Source organism: Phaseolus vulgaris, chromosome 8, assembly GCF_051622355.1.
Source record: "Phaseolus vulgaris cultivar YP4 chromosome 8, ASM5162235v1, whole genome shotgun sequence".
In the NCBI taxonomy this organism is placed as follows: Eukaryota; Viridiplantae; Streptophyta; class Magnoliopsida; order Fabales; family Fabaceae; genus Phaseolus; species Phaseolus vulgaris.
In genome coordinates, this window is record NC_143505.1 from 61,411,717 (window position 1) to 61,428,567 (window position 16,851).

General features: G+C 28.6%; 2 protein-coding genes across 3 annotated transcripts; both read right to left on the reverse strand.

Annotated features, from left to right (window-relative positions):
* Positions 1-2,622: 2,622 nt before the first annotated feature.
* LOC137826861 (putative leucine-rich repeat receptor-like protein kinase At1g68400) lies at positions 2,623-5,259 on the reverse strand. Its single transcript, XM_068633011.2, has 2 exons — positions 3,972-5,259; positions 2,623-3,510 (listed from the first exon to the last, which is right to left on the reverse strand). The coding sequence occupies exons 1-2, from the start codon at positions 5,131-5,133 to the stop codon at positions 2,849-2,851; spliced, it is 1,824 nt and encodes a 607-aa protein (XP_068489112.2). The 5' UTR covers positions 5,134-5,259; the 3' UTR covers positions 2,623-2,848.
* Positions 5,260-7,985: 2,726 nt separating this feature from the next.
* On the reverse strand, positions 7,986-10,646 carry LOC137825627 (Protein kinase superfamily protein). 2 transcript variants are annotated; one of them, XM_068631344.1, is made up of 3 exons: positions 10,378-10,646; positions 9,261-9,764; positions 7,986-8,678 (listed from the first exon to the last, which is right to left on the reverse strand). In XM_068631344.1, exons 1-3 carry the CDS (start codon positions 10,417-10,419, stop codon positions 8,304-8,306), a joined length of 921 nt encoding a protein of 306 aa, XP_068487445.1. In that variant the 5' UTR covers positions 10,420-10,646; the 3' UTR covers positions 7,986-8,303. The 2 variants fall into 2 exon arrangements, with proteins under 2 accessions (XP_068487445.1, XP_068487446.1); XM_068631345.1 differs by having other exon boundaries at positions 9,261-9,779; positions 10,378-10,502.
* Between the last annotated feature and the right edge of the window lie 6,205 nt (positions 10,647-16,851).

Genomic DNA, 16,851 nt, shown 5'->3' on the forward strand with positions numbered 1-16,851 from the left:
GATGACTTAAAACTACAATATAAAATATATAATATTACATTTAAGTATAATAAATGGTTTGATTTTGTTCTTAGTTTTTCAATTAAATATTGAATCAAACCAATCATTTAAGAGAGAGAAAAATAGATTAAAAAAATCTGTTTTGATTGATTTTCGAAATTTTAGATCAATTGTTTATTATTATTTTTTGGATATTCAATTTTAAATTTACCTATGTGTCAACAATGACAACTACTAATTTGACCAGTATATCCATGTATTTATTACACAATATTTTTTTTTTGAATTAAGTCTTTTTCTATAATTTACTGCTTGCTTAAAAACTAGTTCTTGTTCATTTTTGTAGGCGAATTTGGTATCAGATGCATTCCATCTTGTTTAGTTTTGACTATAATAATTAAATAAAAACTTGAAAGTTAATGATTTATTATTTATTACAAGTAAACAAGAAAAAAATATATTAAAATATAACATGAAATTAAATATAATTTTTACTTATAAATAAATTATATTAATAAAATAATAAATAAAAGTACTTACTTATATTCAACACACAATCAATTATTTACAATAATAAATATTAAAAAATAAAATTAATAAAAATTAATGCTGATAACAACAAGACGTGATAAACCTATACCGGTTGACCTAGTTAAATTTATAACTCACTTCATATTTTTTCTATAACTGATCCAATTCGTTACGTGTTGACCTGCATAACCTATCGTATATTGTCATCTCTACTTAGAATCTTATTTATGTAAGTAAATTCCTAAATAATGAACATTTTAAAGTATAATTTTTTAGTACAACTTCTAAACATAAAATACTTCCTAGTAATGAAACCTTTACTACCAATAACAAACCTTAAAACCTAAAATCAAAATGACAACTTTGAACTTCATTAATTAAGTAATAGATAGATACATAATGTATAAAAGCTATTATAGAAATTATTCTAAGCTAGGCTTATTTTTGTTGTTGCAATAAATATCCTTTCGAAGAACTATTTTGGAAATGAGAAAACTAATTTATCTGAGTGGATTTAGCAACAAATTAAATCACTCACATGTACTTCATTTTTTTGGCTTTTTTTACAAAAGCTTTCATACAATTTGACATTTCAGTTAGACTGACATCTCAAACATCACATAAAAAAATATTTTTAAAAAAATATATAAAAAAATACGAAAGAATTAGACGAAAATCATATATTAACTTTATAAAAAAAATTACATGCTTTAATTTACTTTTTGTGGATTCCACTCTATTACATAATTTTTTAGACCTTTATACAACTTTTATTCTAATTTAAGAGTCTTATAACTCACACTTTAACTAATGGTTTATTTATTTGTTGATAGAAATATATATTTCCAAAAAAAGTATTGTTTAATTATTATGATCTAAGATCTTATTTATTGCTTAGGGTCTTAAATTTTATATTATCTCATCATACTTTAATCATGAGATCTTAAAACATTCTAGACTTAAAATTATGATCTCAATACAAATGTTCTGTTTTTTTTCTTCCTTCTCAAATATTTATTATAAATCATAATAAATTTTGAATGATTAAAAAAATTAACATTTTATGGTATAAATTATGTTCAAAATTACAAAATTAAAACATGGTTTTTTATTAAGTTACTTTTTTTTATATCTTCACTGAATTATATAATTTTTTTTCATAAAATAGACATGGGAATTAAAAAATTACAATTCATCTTTTTTCTATTATAAAATACTTAAATAAAAAAATGCCAATTTTAAATCTATTTTTTCCAATTCATTTCACTCTATTATAGTATTATCTTTCCATGTACTTCATTCTATTTTGTTCCATCAAACTAAACATGTTCATAAAAAGTATTAATTTCATGTTTTGCAATTTCACTTGAACTGACTCGAGGGGACATAATAATTATTCTTCAATCAACTGTTTGATTGCTTTATCTTTTTTGTAGCAGTGATTATCATTCGCACTTGCTCATTGATTTTCAAAAATTCAACCCAACGAGTTTCAAACGCATGACATGCTTATCATTATTCATTTCTTCATATGTGTAAAAGTTCATGAATTCATGTAGCTAGCTTGAGTATGGCTTCCACCATGCTACACCTTTTTTTTTCTGATTAATAAAAGATGTACTGGTTAATATCGGACAATTGGTATCGAAAAACCTAAGTTACTCGGTCTTGACGACCGATCGACCATATTAATATATATTAAAGACGCTTTAACTCTTTAGAGATGTGTAAGTAAAATAAGTTATGAGCTTTACAATAAATATTCTTCATTCATAATACTTACTTAAGCATCGAAGTATTTTTCAGGTCAACTTCGATCGAACACCAACAATTAAAGAAAAAAATTTGAAGAAAGAAACGAAAAAACAACCGATACATCAACGATTATACAACAAATTTTAAATATTATTTAGGTTTCTCTTTGTCCATTCATATAGAAAAAGTAATCAATATTTTAGTATATGTAGAGTTTGATAACATAATTCTTCTCTACAAAGTTGTTGAAATTCAATTTTAAGTGCACTTACTCCAACACCTTTGTGTTTTTGCTTGTTGTTGTCTGTGTAAACAGCTTGATGCTTATGTACATTTACATAGCAAATATAGTTAAACAAATTCATAACTAACAAAAGATTACAACAACATGTATCTGTGAGTTCAAAAGCATAGTTTCACAATACAGGATTAACTCCTAAATAACAAACACACGACTACAAAGTATCACATGTTCATGTTCTAGACGATGATGATGATGATGCCCTTATGATATATAAGTAGGTGAATACATGTTATAGGGAGCATTGATCATGAAGTTAAATCAATAATTTGATCCTGGAGAATCCCATGTTTCAGGTATGATCTTGTGAAGTGAACAACACTCATCACGGTTGGATCCATTGGAACAGCATTTGGAAGCAAAACGTTCCTGATATTGTTCATGCTGATCCATGACCTCCTCTATCTTCTGCAGAATATCCACAGTGGTTGGCCTATTTTCTTGGAAACGTGACACACACGAGAGGGCTATGTTCAGAAGAGGAAACGCCCATTGATGCTCATTCTCCCTAACTTCCTTGTCAAACACTTCTCCTGTCCATTCCTCCCTCACCATGGACCTCACCCATCTAGCAAGGTCTATTCTGCTAACTTCTATGCTTTTTCCAGTTAGCAGAACAAGGAGAATCACTCCAAAGCTGTACACATCACCCTTTTCTGTGAGGCTCTTTTCAGGAGCTGTGTATCCCTGAGAGGAAAAGAGAAAACCTCTATTTGGATCCATGAATTTTGATAAACCATGCTCACTTATCAGTGGCTCATTGTTCTCATCTAGAAGGATGTTTGATGGCTTCAGATTTCCATGAGGAATCACCTCCTCCTTGTCATCTAACTTCCTATATATGAAGGCTAAGCCCCTTGCAATTCCACATGCTATATTCAGCCGCAGTTTCCATGGGAAATCTTTTCTACCTGCTAAATAATCTGCTATAAAACCAAAATCAGTTACTCCTAGTGTATTTGTACTATCAATAACATGACTTTTACTGTACAATATAATTCTTGATGGATAAGCTCATTACATTATAGGTATATTCTACATAATTCTTACTTAAAATGACTTCATTAATTATTATCTGGAGTGCAATGCTTAAGAAAGTAAGAAATAAAATGTTATTCACTTCTGATATTTCAAAGAGCAATGATTAGCAAAATTTATGCTTAAGTGCTGAATAACTTTTATACCATGATATAATAATTAATGTTCTCCTTTTTAGCATCAGGGTTCCTTGTACTATTGTAGTAAAGTGAGGTTTCAACAAGTGTTGTGTTGTGCAAAATGATCAAGGCAGAAACATATTTATGCATGCAATACATATTTAGGAACACAGAGAAAGTGATGGATAGAGTATTGGAACTGATGAAAATTTTTAATCTAAACATACCGTTTAGCAGATTAAGTAGGCTTCCATTGTTCTGATATTTGTAAATGATGAATTTTTCTTCACTGGTGGAACGATAACCTACAAGGGGGAGAATATTTTGATGCTTCAAGTTACTAATCTTCCTCAATGTTTCACCAAATTCTTCCAAGGAAACCTGCAAATTCTTCAATCTTTTGACTGCATAGTGGTCATTGTTCTCCAGTTTCACCTTGTAAAGGCTGCTGCAAAATCCTTCACTCCTCAAGTCAGCAGTGGCTCGAAGCAGATCCTCCAGTGTGAACCTTTCACGATCTTCAACAAAGAAAACAAGCTCAGAATCTCCTTCCTTTAGGTTCACCTCTTGAACTTCTTTAGGTGGAGCCTTTAACACATCATGATTCTCTTTAACTACCTCTCTCCCTTCATTCAACTTTGATGACTTGTTCACCATAAAGTAAAAGGATGACACAAGAAACACAGTGCCCAAAAGTAACACCACCAAAGTTCCAGACTTCCAATTCCTTGAACCATTGCCATTATCAGAAACAGTGTCTGATAAATTATCTGGTGTCAGTGGTTGCAATGTGTTTGTGTCACTTTCTTTTAGCCCCTCTGTGGTACTATTGTTTTCCAACTTATCACTTGGTGTCACATAATAACTAGATAGTCTCTTATATTGTTGTTTACTAGGAATCATACCAGAAAACATGTTATTGGAGATGTCTAAGTTCCTTAGATGTTTCAATTTTGTTAAGGCCATTGGCAACCTCCCACTCAATTGGTTGTTGGTTAAGTTTAAATGTGTCAACCTTGTACAATGCAAAATTGAAGGTGGAATGGTTCCTCTAATGTTGTTGTTGGCCAAGCTCAACACTCTTAACTTTTGGAGCATGCATAGGGAATCTGCATCAATTGTGCCACTAAGGTTCAAGTTCTCAAGCCTTATGTGCACAATATTGGTAGCATTTGAGTCACATCTTACACCATTCAACTTGGTCAAGCACAAATGTGATGGTGATCCAACTAAGGTAGTGTTATTACGCACGTTTTGGGGATCAAGTGCCCTTAGGAAATTGAAGAAAGACTCAGATTCTGATAACTCACCTCTTGTACATTCTATGATAAAGAAAAGGGTAGCAAAGAAAAATAGCATCAACATAGAAAAACCTCTTGTGTTCTGCATTTTTTGTGGTCGTCCCTGTTGCTTCTTCCTCTGTTGTCAAAATGAATCGTGCTAGTGCTGCATGCTTCTCTATTTGTACATTGGATAAAGACATGTCTCTTCATAGGAACTTCCGTTTGGTACTTGTATTACTTGTTTTTATCATCGATGTTTTGTTAATAACTATGTTCATAACTACATGCAAGCTAAAAAGTTAAAATTGATACAAAACTCCAAGATATCATGTCAGTATAAATCTTCTCATGAAGCATTTATCCTTAGAATTTCTTAGGAAGTGATTTTACAGACACTTTTAAACTTTACAGTGTGTTTAGTTTGAGATTTTAACTAAAACAATTTGAATTTTGCATTAAAACTACTATATATTGAAACAGTTTTTATATGAATTTTGGCAATTATATAAACGGATCTCATAAAGAGAAACACTATTTATACAAAATTTTACCACTAATAAAGATGTGATATAAATATTCATCTCTTCACTAAATTTGACATATCTCTTCTTTTATATATATGTATGGTTCTTGGATTTACCCTTTAAAAATAGAATGTAAGAATTCAAATAATCCAAAAACATCATTTATTAGGTAAAAAAATACATGAGTCATTTTAATGAAAAGAAATATGTCCAAACATATTAAAGACACACATAATGGTCAATATATATAAGAAAGAAAGAATAACTTTTATTTATTTGTGTAATATCTAGGTGTGCCGGCTAAGATTTTTAAAGGCAAAACACAAAACTAAAAAATAAAATTAAAAAAGTTTGAAGACATGATTAGATCTTCATCATACATAGATTTTTTGGCTATATTTATTATTTATTTTTTGCTTTATTTTCTCAATTCTTATGATGATGTCCTATGGGTAAAAGGAATGAATGAGAAACAGAAAGGGAAAGAAAAGAAGGCCTTGTTTGGGAGAAACAAGACAAGAAGACAGAAAATAAAAGGAAATGAATAGAAAAGACTAAGTTAGAGATAAGATGAGTTGATGTTAAAAGACTTAAGAGGTAGATTACACTAAACCACTTCTTTGAATTTTAAATATTTAATATGAGAGTAAAGAGATATGATAGAATTTTTTGGAGTAAAATTTGAAATTTTCATAATCAATTTTGTTACATATTTTTAAAATTTTAATTTCTTTTAAAAAAATACACAACCCATATATTTTGCTATAAAGTATTTTAAATTTATTATATAAAACAAACTATATCTTCTTAAAAAAAGTTCATTTAAATGCAATGTAACTGTTAAATAATCTATTGTTTTTTACATATGTATTAGCCAAAATGTTTTTTACATTGAAAATAAATTGGTTTTTTCTTAACAATTTGGCAAATAGCTGTCTTACACATGGTTAGATTAACTAGCAACTGGCATGCCATGAATATGCTGCACATGAACAGCCAATCATTCAGTATAAACATTCTTTGACTTTCCACTCTGCAGAAACATTGTTCAAGTAAGGTTATTTGAATTAAAAAAAAAAATTGTAAGCAAAGAAAAAGGCCTGAAAAATAACATTATAGAATCAGATACCTTTTAAAAAGATAATTATGGATTATTTGATACCTGCCACAGTTTTAGTTTTGTAAAACAGCATTATGTTTAAATAAATAAGAAATCTAAACACTGAACACAGGAAAAACCCTCCACCAAAGATCTATGATTGCAGCTGGTTCTATGCAAATGAAGCTTCAAAAGACAACATATTCGATTTCAAAATGGAGGAGAAATGCAGAATTTGCATGTTGATATACTATTTTTAAGCTACATGCACAATTTGCATGAGAGGTTCAAATTATGTAAAGGTCTACAAATATTTTCCATTCAAATTAGCTTCCTTCAAAGGATGCAAACACACTCTTTCTCTCCAAATTCATCACTTTCTTTGTGTCAGAAGAGGACATTTGCTGATGTAAACAAGAAGAGTATCATTCTGATATCACTTGTTCATAATATGAGAAGACAAATACTAAGAAAATCTTCATCAATAGTGTTAAGTTCATATTTTTTTCTGGTATGATCTTCAACTTGTCTGTTTCTATTGAATATAAGGCTTTACATGTGTAACAATTGTGCCAAGTGTTCTCTGTCAAAATCTGGATTTGCTTTAAGGAAAAAAAAGATGTGGTACACCTAAGGGGTCACTACAATAATTCCCCAACAAAAAATAGTGGGGTTGCACGATACATGTTTTCTCTCTAAACCCTTTTATTCACACCCACTCCTCTTCATCATTAAGCTTACCTTTACTCCTATTTTTTAATATCAACAACTCATTTTGCTTGTTGTAGTTATTCTATGTAGCCTGGCCTCCAACTACAAATCTTGCTGCCCAAATTGCTTTCAAACCCTTGACTTCACTTTTTTCTTTGCCCTCAAAACAATTCAAACAACCCTTTTTCACCCTCCCATTTTGATTGCTTCAAGATCTCATTTCTCTCTTCAAAGTGACAGTGAAAGGAAGGGTTCATTGTTCATATCACAGATACTGAAGTGCTTCTATCTTGATTACTTCAAACCTCAGGCTTGTAAATTTAGAGTTTACTTAAATGAACTTATATAAAATGATTAAGTAAAACTTTTTTGAACAGTACACAAACTGTTCATTTTTATTTTCATGGATGAAGACTTCAATATATATATATATATATAGTAAGAGTAGTTTTAAAATTGTTATTTTATGTTTGGAAGAAATCCTTAACACATGTTCCTTTGTTTAAAATGGGATGACGCACCTTTTCAAAATACAATCTTCTTTCTAAACCTTTTCATAAATTTGTCAGCACTGATTTTATTATATTTTTCAAGATTTTGTAGTTATGTTTCATCACGCATCTATTGAATGACTGCTGATTACATCTTTTTTAGCATTTATTGTCAAATCAAATCAAATCATCATTCGGTATATGCTGCACAACTGTAAATTTTCCTATGTACAAAATGACACCATCACCAATCAAACCTTCCCCTGCTACACCCAAATCCAACCCTTGTCCAATTTCACAGCTTGTCAAATGGAAAAAAAGAGAAAAAAAAAAGTTTCTAGCCTGCCCTAAATAGGTAGGTGAATGAAATTAAGGAACCATTACATCAAATCAACATATTATACCAATGTAAGGACTGAGTACAGTTTTACTGGTAAGAAGAAGCACAAGTTTAGTCGTCATCATCAACAATCTCATCAAAGAAGGAGTCTTTGAGAAGGTCAGCTGCAGAAGGTCTAGCTCTTGGCTGAGCAAGGCACTTCTCAATGAAGGCCTTCACCTCTGGATCTTTCACCTTGTTCAGGGCTGCAGGTCTAACTCCAGAACACACCTTCTTGTAGATCTTTGCAACATTGTCACATTCACTGTAAGGAATCTCCACTGTCACCATTTCCAGCACACACATGCCAAATGAGTAAATGTCCACCAACTCTGTGTAGTCTTCATCATATAGCTCCGGAGCCATGAATTCTGGTGTGCCAAGAATCGTGTGGGCACAATGGTTCTTGCCCACAATTGCAGCCAAACCCAAGTCACCAATCTTAACCTGATAACAACGGAAAAAAGTTTACTAAAAACACATTTTGCCATAACATAACAGTATAATTAAGATTGTCTTTGGTTTTAATAGGTGGCTAAAGGCTTGTTTTCTTGGTCCTTGAAAACTATTTTCTATTTTGAAAAAAAAGATTAATAAGAACAGTTCCTAAAGATAATTCTTATGCCATCCTAACGAAGTTATTGAACAACTTGATATAAAGATCAAAAGCTTAGAAACACAAATGTTAGGTGGAAACCAGTATACACAGTGATAATGTATCACTTATTTCACCTCTCATTTTTCTTCATAAAATCAATTTTTTTAGCAAAACTTAAGAACAAGAAATAAAAAACAGTCATCAAATTGTTATTCTATGAACAATGTAATTCGATTGTTTTTTGTCAAGCAAACAGGAGACATGATAACTTGCTCGAGTTAATTACTTAGATGTCACACAGAACGTTTCGGAGCAAGGAAATTTAATAAAAAAACAAAAAGATTAAAACCATTTTCCAAAGTTTTTTTCACCTTGTCAATCTATCAAACACATTACAGAAAGAAAAACAATGATTGAGTAAAAGGGTTCACCTGGCCAGTATTCCCATTGACAAACACATTGCTGCAATTGAGATCTCTGTGAATGATGCAGGGATCATGCAAGTGCAGATAATTCAGCCCTTTCAGAATCTGCTTAGACCACTTCTTGAGGGCCTTCATGGAGACATGCCTGTGCTTCTTCCTATACTCCCTCAAATCACCACTGGTGCAAACCTCAGTGATGAAATTCAAAGTGTTGCGCTGGTCATCCCTCCACACATTGTAAAGTGCAATGATGTTGTTGTTGGCCAAGCTTCTAAGCAACCTCACTTCAGAGTAAAGCCTATCCACCATGGCAGGATCATCACAGAAGTTCCTCAGCTTCACTTGGTTCCAAGCCACCTCTATTCCTTCTTCCTGATCAAATGCACGGTACACTTTCTTCACAGCACCACACCCAAGTAACTCACTGTACCTACCATAGCGACCAGTTGGATCCGTCTCAACAAAGGGCTCAGAATCTTTGTCTGAAGGGTCAGGTGTAACAAACGGCATCTGTCACATACCACACTAATCAGAAACTCAGCAACGCCAAAATCAAATCAGATCAAACCAAATTCAGCATGCCACAAAAAAGAGGAAACGAATAATAACAAAACAAACCCCTTAAAGTTTTCAAATTGAAAATTTATTCAAACAAAAATTATCAAAGAAGAACAGACCTGTGTCACACTGGAGGAATTATTGCATAACAACAGATAAACAAAAACTAAAATTAGTGATAAAACATTTTCTAAAAAAATTAAAAAACCTGCCAGACAAATGTAACAACCTAAAATTAGCCAAAAAAACAATTTTTTTTATCTTGGTCATTAATTTTTAGTGTGACCACATATGTTCATAATTTTGATTCATCTCCACTTAATTGTAGTCAAAACTTTTGAATTTACCCAACAAAGTCAATAAAACCATGTATGTGTGACATGAAACATTACCTGGAATTGTGAACACAGAACATCCAATAATTTATCAGACATCATGAGTAAAACAGAAAACACACACAAAAGGCTTCAACTTCAAATCTGGTGAACTACATGAGTATGCATATAAGAGAAAAATGGTAAATGAATCTAATGCATGAAAGAAGAAGAAGGAGAAGATTATATACCTTGAAGGGAACCGATTGCTGAACCCCAGAAGAAAAAAGCATGAAATTCTGCAGCTTTCGGCAGAAAAAAAGAGAGCTGACTACGCTCCAACCTCAATTTTTCCACAGAAAAACAAATGAAAGGTGTCAGAGACGTGCAAACGTTCTACTATTTATATAGAAATAATTAAGGGCCAAATTAATCATACTATTCAATATTGTTTGTTTTCTTCTATTCTTTTTATCCTTTTTCGAATTCAACTTTTCTACATTTTCTAATGGGGTGGTGTGAGCACTAAATTGGCTGTAATATAAAAGTTTATATCTTTGAAATTGTTCCTTTGTTTTTTATATAAAATTTTCATCTTCGATATCACTATAAATAATAACAATAATATGTCATTACAAAAAAAAAATATTATTACAAAGGAAAACTAAATTAAAGGAAAAAAATTCATGCTTTTTTATTATGTCAAAAAAATAAACTATATATTAACAAAGGAAAAAATATAAAAAAAGGAAAACTAAATCAAAGTTATATGTTAACAAAAATGATATATATATATATATATAAACTATATATATTCATAAAAAATTCTAAAAGTAAACTACAATTCTCTATAAATAAATCATAAATATCAATAATCAATTTATCAGCACACATGTTTCCTTAATTAAATATATGAATAAACATAAACCTGATTTTATTTGTCACAATCATTAAGACAATTATTTCATCAATTACGAAACATCTATGATATATTAATAATAATAGTAAAAATTGTTCCCTTGTTTAAATTCCATATACTTTATGAAAATATTAACTTTATTTTCCTTTAAATAGGTTTCCTATTCAAATTTTGTAAACAAAAGCATTTACTGATCTCAATGTGTATTTACTCAATTCTTAATTGCTTAAATTATATGACTTTCAAACATTAATGAATTTAGAAAGAAAAAAAATGAATAAGGCAACAAATTGATTTTTTAAATTTTACAGAGGATAATAGTTTTAATTTTTTTCTATGATTGTATCTCTGTGTTATTCTAATTATTGATTTATGAATGAAGCATACAAAATACAAAAGTATCATTAAATGTTTTAAATATATTCATTAAATAAATATTTATACAAGTGTTAAATAGTTACTGTATTAGAAAAGTAAAAAATGAATACTCGTGTCAATCGTGTGTTTTTTTTTTTTTTTTTCTGTTGAAGAAAGTCAAATCCTGCAACCTGGGAATTAACACGACTGCGTTTTGTTTGTCGGTCAACGCGTAAAGCGTGAGTGGTAGCGCGTGAGGAGCCAACAAAGATGAAGGCGCGTGTGGAGAGTTGTGATGATTGCATGTTTTTATTTTCCGGGAAAGAGGGAAGGGGTGGCTTTCGAATCACATTCTCCTCGTGGTCACAAGAATCCAAATAAAGATAAATGAGCAATTAAAGTTAACATTTATGATTTTTTTGAGAAATTAAAGTTAACATTTATGATTTTTTTGAGAAAATAAATGTAACATTTATGATATTCTTGAGCAAATAAAGAACATTTATGACTTTTTTTTATCAAGAAATAAATTTGAGAGGATGAATTTAAAATGATTTTAAAAAAATTGTAAAGAAATTAAGATTTTTTGGATTAAGATACACAAAAATTTAGAATGATTTAGAAAAAATATTAAGATTGTTTGGATTAAGATAGATAAAGTAAAAAAAAATATAAGAAAGTTTTAAAAAATTGAGAGTGAATTGATGAATATAAGAAAATTTTAAAATATTATTACAAAATTAATATTAAATATTAATAGAAATACATAAAAAATAATTATTTTTTATTTCCATTATTTATTTTATTATAATATAAAAAATATTAATATTAATAAAGAAACTATAATGTTAAATATACATTAATAGAAAATCATTAAATAGAGATCAATTTTAAAGATAAAAAGTAATTAAAATTATTGGTATCTAAATTAGTTTCTATAACTGATAAATAGTATTTATAATGGTATTTAATTAGCTAAAAGGTTTTACTTAAATTATTTAAATTTTAGAATTAGTAGCTAAAATCTTAATAGCTCATTAAATATTAATTTATAAATTATTTATCAGTAATAGAAACTAATTTAGGTACATATCAATAATTGTTTAGGTTTCTAAAATAATATTTAATTTAGTCAATATAGCAACTAACTATTTTTTTACTAAAATTAATTTATATTTAATGATTTTCTTATAATAATATGTGTATATATATCAAAATATAATTTTCATATATAATTTATTAATTTTTATAAAAAAATAGCATATAATTAAACTTTCTTCACAAATTTTACCTTCTCTACAAATTTTAGTTTTAGGTAAAGAAAACATATTTTTCATGTTTTTAATATTTTTTCTCGTTTTTTAAACTTTCATTACAATCTTTCTATTGAACTTTTTCGCGCCTTGACGCGCTTTAATACAAAAAGATAGTTAAAGTGGTATATTTTTTTCTTATTTTCTCAAATGTTTTCTCATTCTCTACTATTTTCTTTTCATTTATTTTTCAATTATACATCCTACACTAAAAAAAATAAAGTATAAAATAATTTTATCTCATTAAAATTAAATTTAAAATAACTACATTATTATTCTAAAATATTTATTACCTTTTTGAATTTTGATCTGTAATATTGGAGATATATAGTACTCTATCAATTAGTATAATCTTTAAAGTGTAATGTACATTTTTATTGTTATTGTTTGGAATATAAGTAGTAATTATCATATGGGAAAAGTTATTTTTTATTTTGAAATTTCTTAATATGGAGACTATTCCACTAAATTAAATTAATGTTATATATTGATTTCTTAATATTTTTAATTATTGTTCTTATTTGACTTTTATCAAAATGAATTTAATTATTTTTCAACACTTTTCGTCTTTCCTTTCTTTGATGTGTCTTTCGTGATTTTTTTCTTTCACAACTTCTCGGTTATGTCGGACAGCTAGTGTGTACTTATAAGGTGTTCTGATAATAAAGTCAGAATTGTTTTAATTAAGTTGTTATCTTTCTTAAAAAAACACTCTACTTACCTTTTAATCAAGTCATATATTTATACTGTAAATTATTGAGTCTTTTAACATTAGATTTTTACTATAGACTACAAAATTTTGATTTGACAACTTTTTGACTTTGACCATTGTTCTTCATTTTACCATTTTAATTTAAACTTGAATTTTAATATTCTTTAAATTATCAATGAATAAAACTAATAATATATTATAATAAATTTTGTTTATCATAAACTAAAATAATATGAAAAAATTGTATTATCTTAAAATTTAAAGATATCGATTTCTTATTTAAACCAATACCTTGTTTATTATTATAAACTAATGAATCCCATGTGATGTTGTAGTATGATATAATATAACTATAAAATAAACAATTTCCTTATAAATAATGTTTTATATAAGTCAAACCATATATTATTTGAAGATGCTTTCTTTAATTGCTTTCATTAGTCAAACATGCATCATATAATTTTTTTTCGATAATTCATTGAAAAAGTAAAACACTTTTAGTAATCTTATTTAACTAATTAATAAAATCTAATGCTAGCAGAAATAAAAAATATGAATCTACCAAAAACAAATAAAATATTAAACTCAAGTAATATTAGAATACAAAAATACTAAGTTTATATATTAGTTATTTATACTATTAATAAAAAAGTTAATCAAATTTCTCAATGCAAAAAAAAAGTAAATAATCTGATTCAAAGTGGAAAGTGATATAAAAACGAATATTTCTTTTAAAAATATAAAAGGACTTTATTTAACTTTTTCGTAATAGTACGAACAAACAAATGAAATGAAATATATAAATATTAAACTTTTTTCTAAAAAAATTATGCGAATAAGATATACTTTTAATTAAATATTTGTATGCTTATTAAAAATAGTGATCAAATTTATTTAATAATTTTGATTTCGTATAATAAAGTTGTGATTTTTTAAATGATTCTCAGTTATGTTTATTACAAATATGTTTAAATTTAACAATAATAAGAGTGTTTTAAAATAGTAAGCGTAAATCATGTTTAAGAAATTAAAATTAACCAATAATAAATTCACTAAACATTATTTTTTTATTATATTTGATTCGTAGTGAAGTTAAACCTAAAAATATTGTAGTTTGACTTTATCCATGGCGTGTGGTGGAATCAATATCCAATATCATGTGAAATAATTATTTTCCTTTATTAACATTTATGCTTATCATTCTGAAAAATTCTTCAAAATAAATTAATCATTAATTAATTTCTGACTTTACAACATCCTTTGATGACCAAAGTTTATAGAATTCATATCAAAATTTTCTTTTTATTTCATTGTTTGGTTCTTGCCCCACCAAATGTACAAGTTACAATATATAAAAGAGTTTATTAAAAATGAATAAAAAATAGATTAAATTACAATTCTATTTGTTTTTTAAGTTTAGTCACTAGATTTTAAAGAGTTTTCAATTTGGTCCAATATTCAATTTTGTACATATCTAAGTTATTTTATGTTGCTCCAACATGTTTTTTTAAAGAGTCATGATTTTCATTACAACAATTTTAAATAATAAATAATTTCATGTTAAGAAGAAAAAAATAAAATGTTAAGTTTTAATTAGTATAAAAGTACTTTTCAAAAAGGAATGTACAAATTATTCACATAGGAATTTTAGGAATTTCAAGTGGAATGGAGGTGGCCCACGAATAAAAAAATAATAGATTGGATTTGAATAAAGGGTTTTTGCATTTTGCAACTCCATTAATTTAAATTTGCACCCTATGAATGAATGGAATGACAAAGTTATCTTGATAAAATTTAAATTCCAAATTCTACATTCTATAATGTATTTATAAATCTGGGGTATACTTTGGAATGTGTAATGTGAAATGTAATATTACATTTGACTTTATAATGTATTATTTCATTTATCACATTTTAGAGTGTATTTGTTTTTTGAAAAAAAAAACCTTGTGAACAAAGGAATTTAATATGCATTCATATACTAAAATTTGTAAGTGTGCATTCCCAACAACTTCTTTCTCGCACCCAACAACGGAGGCTTGACTTGAAGGATCCCTTGAACGAAGATAAACCTAGGAGCGCGAAGGTCGTCCATTGTTACGCTGAGTGAAGCATCATCTGTGAGAGAGTTCGACGATGAAAATGAACGAAGGCACCGAAGAAGACAATCAGTTTTAACATGCGTGTGTGTTGGAGATAGTTTTAGGCGGAAGTCATTTTTTACTTCCGCATATGCTTGTGCGAAAGGTATTTACATGTTGCATATGGCTACATCGGAAGGGTTTGCTTATGAATGAGTTCCGGATATTAATATCCATATTTACTGCGGATGAAGGGATCCAGAAGCGTTTCTTGCACTGGTTTTTTATGATCATTGATGTTCCTACTATCTCTGCCCTTACAATTTGTGTTATAAGATTAGGGCACTTAGCAATATGGTATTTTTTATTTGTTATTTTATACTATCTTTGTTCCATTTTAATTTTGATTGGATGTTATTTTTATTATTGAACCAAGTGGTGTTCAAGTTTTGAAGAATTCAAATCCTTTGAAGGATGTTGAAGTCTTGGCTGTGCTTGGTGTTGCTGTGCTGGTTTAGTATAGTTCTGGGGTAGTTTGGATGTTGTAATCCACCCTTTGATTAAATCTAAAGCATAGGCATTCTCAATCTTTGTGAAAGTAAAATGTTTTCAAACTAAGTTAAAACAACCGATTGTTTTGTCGAAACAACCGATTGTTTATACTTAGGTGTTTTGAGAAAAAGATTGAAAACTGTTTTTAAAATGGTTGAACTGTTAAGTACCAAAACAACTGATTGATTCGAGAAAACAACCGATTGTTTGTTTTGGGACCATAACAGAAAAACTGTTTTATCTTTGACTGAGCTTTAAATGATTTAACTGCTTACGCTCTCGTCATTAAATGCTTTGACCAATCTTTAAATGCAATTTAAGAGTTTGTTAAGATTTGATAACAAACTACATCTTTGAATATATTCAGAAAAACAGATTTGACATTTTAATCTTTTGACAAGTTTTGAAAAGAGTTTCTGAGTTTTTCAAAGAGCTGAGATTGCTAAGAGTTTGGGATTGATCAAAGTGTATGGAATAGGATTCTGCTCGTATTGATTTCAGATTATCTTCTGTAACAAGTGTAATCCTTGTACTCTGAAAAACTAGTTTCGTTTCTGTGTTTGCTGAGATTGGCTGTGTGTTCTTGAGGGGATCAAGATCAGCAATCTTAGTGTTGGTGTGTTAGCCAAGAAGAGTGTGTGTCTTGAGGTGTTCTAGGTCTTCTCTTGGTTGTTGTGTAAGTGATCAAGGTGTGATTGCTTAGTGGATTTCCTCAGGGTTTCTGAGAAGACTGGATGTAGCTCTGGGTTTGGAGTGAACCAGTATAAACAACTGTGTACAATCTCTCTATC

What these genes read in the sequence shown, in the direction of transcription:
- LOC137826861 (XM_068633011.2), bottom strand. Translation starts at nt 5,133, where the DNA reads ATGCAGAACACAAGAGGTTTTTCTATGTTGATGCTATTTTTCTTTGCT. An exon ending in CCTACTTAATCTGCTAAACG is followed by an intron (nt 3,511 to 3,971) that starts GTATGTTTAGAT and finishes GTTTTATAGCAG; the next exon opens with ATTATTTAGCAGGTAGAAAA.
- LOC137825627 (XM_068631344.1), bottom strand. Translation starts at nt 10,419, where the DNA reads ATGCTTTTTTCTTCTGGGGTTCAGCAATCGGTTCCCTTCAAG. An exon ending in AGCAATCGGTTCCCTTCAAG is followed by an intron (nt 9,765 to 10,377) that starts GTATATAATCTT and finishes GGTATGTGACAG; the next exon opens with ATGCCGTTTGTTACACCTGA. An exon ending in TCAATGGGAATACTGGCCAG is followed by an intron (nt 8,679 to 9,260) that starts GTGAACCCTTTT and finishes CGTTGTTATCAG; the next exon opens with GTTAAGATTGGTGACTTGGG.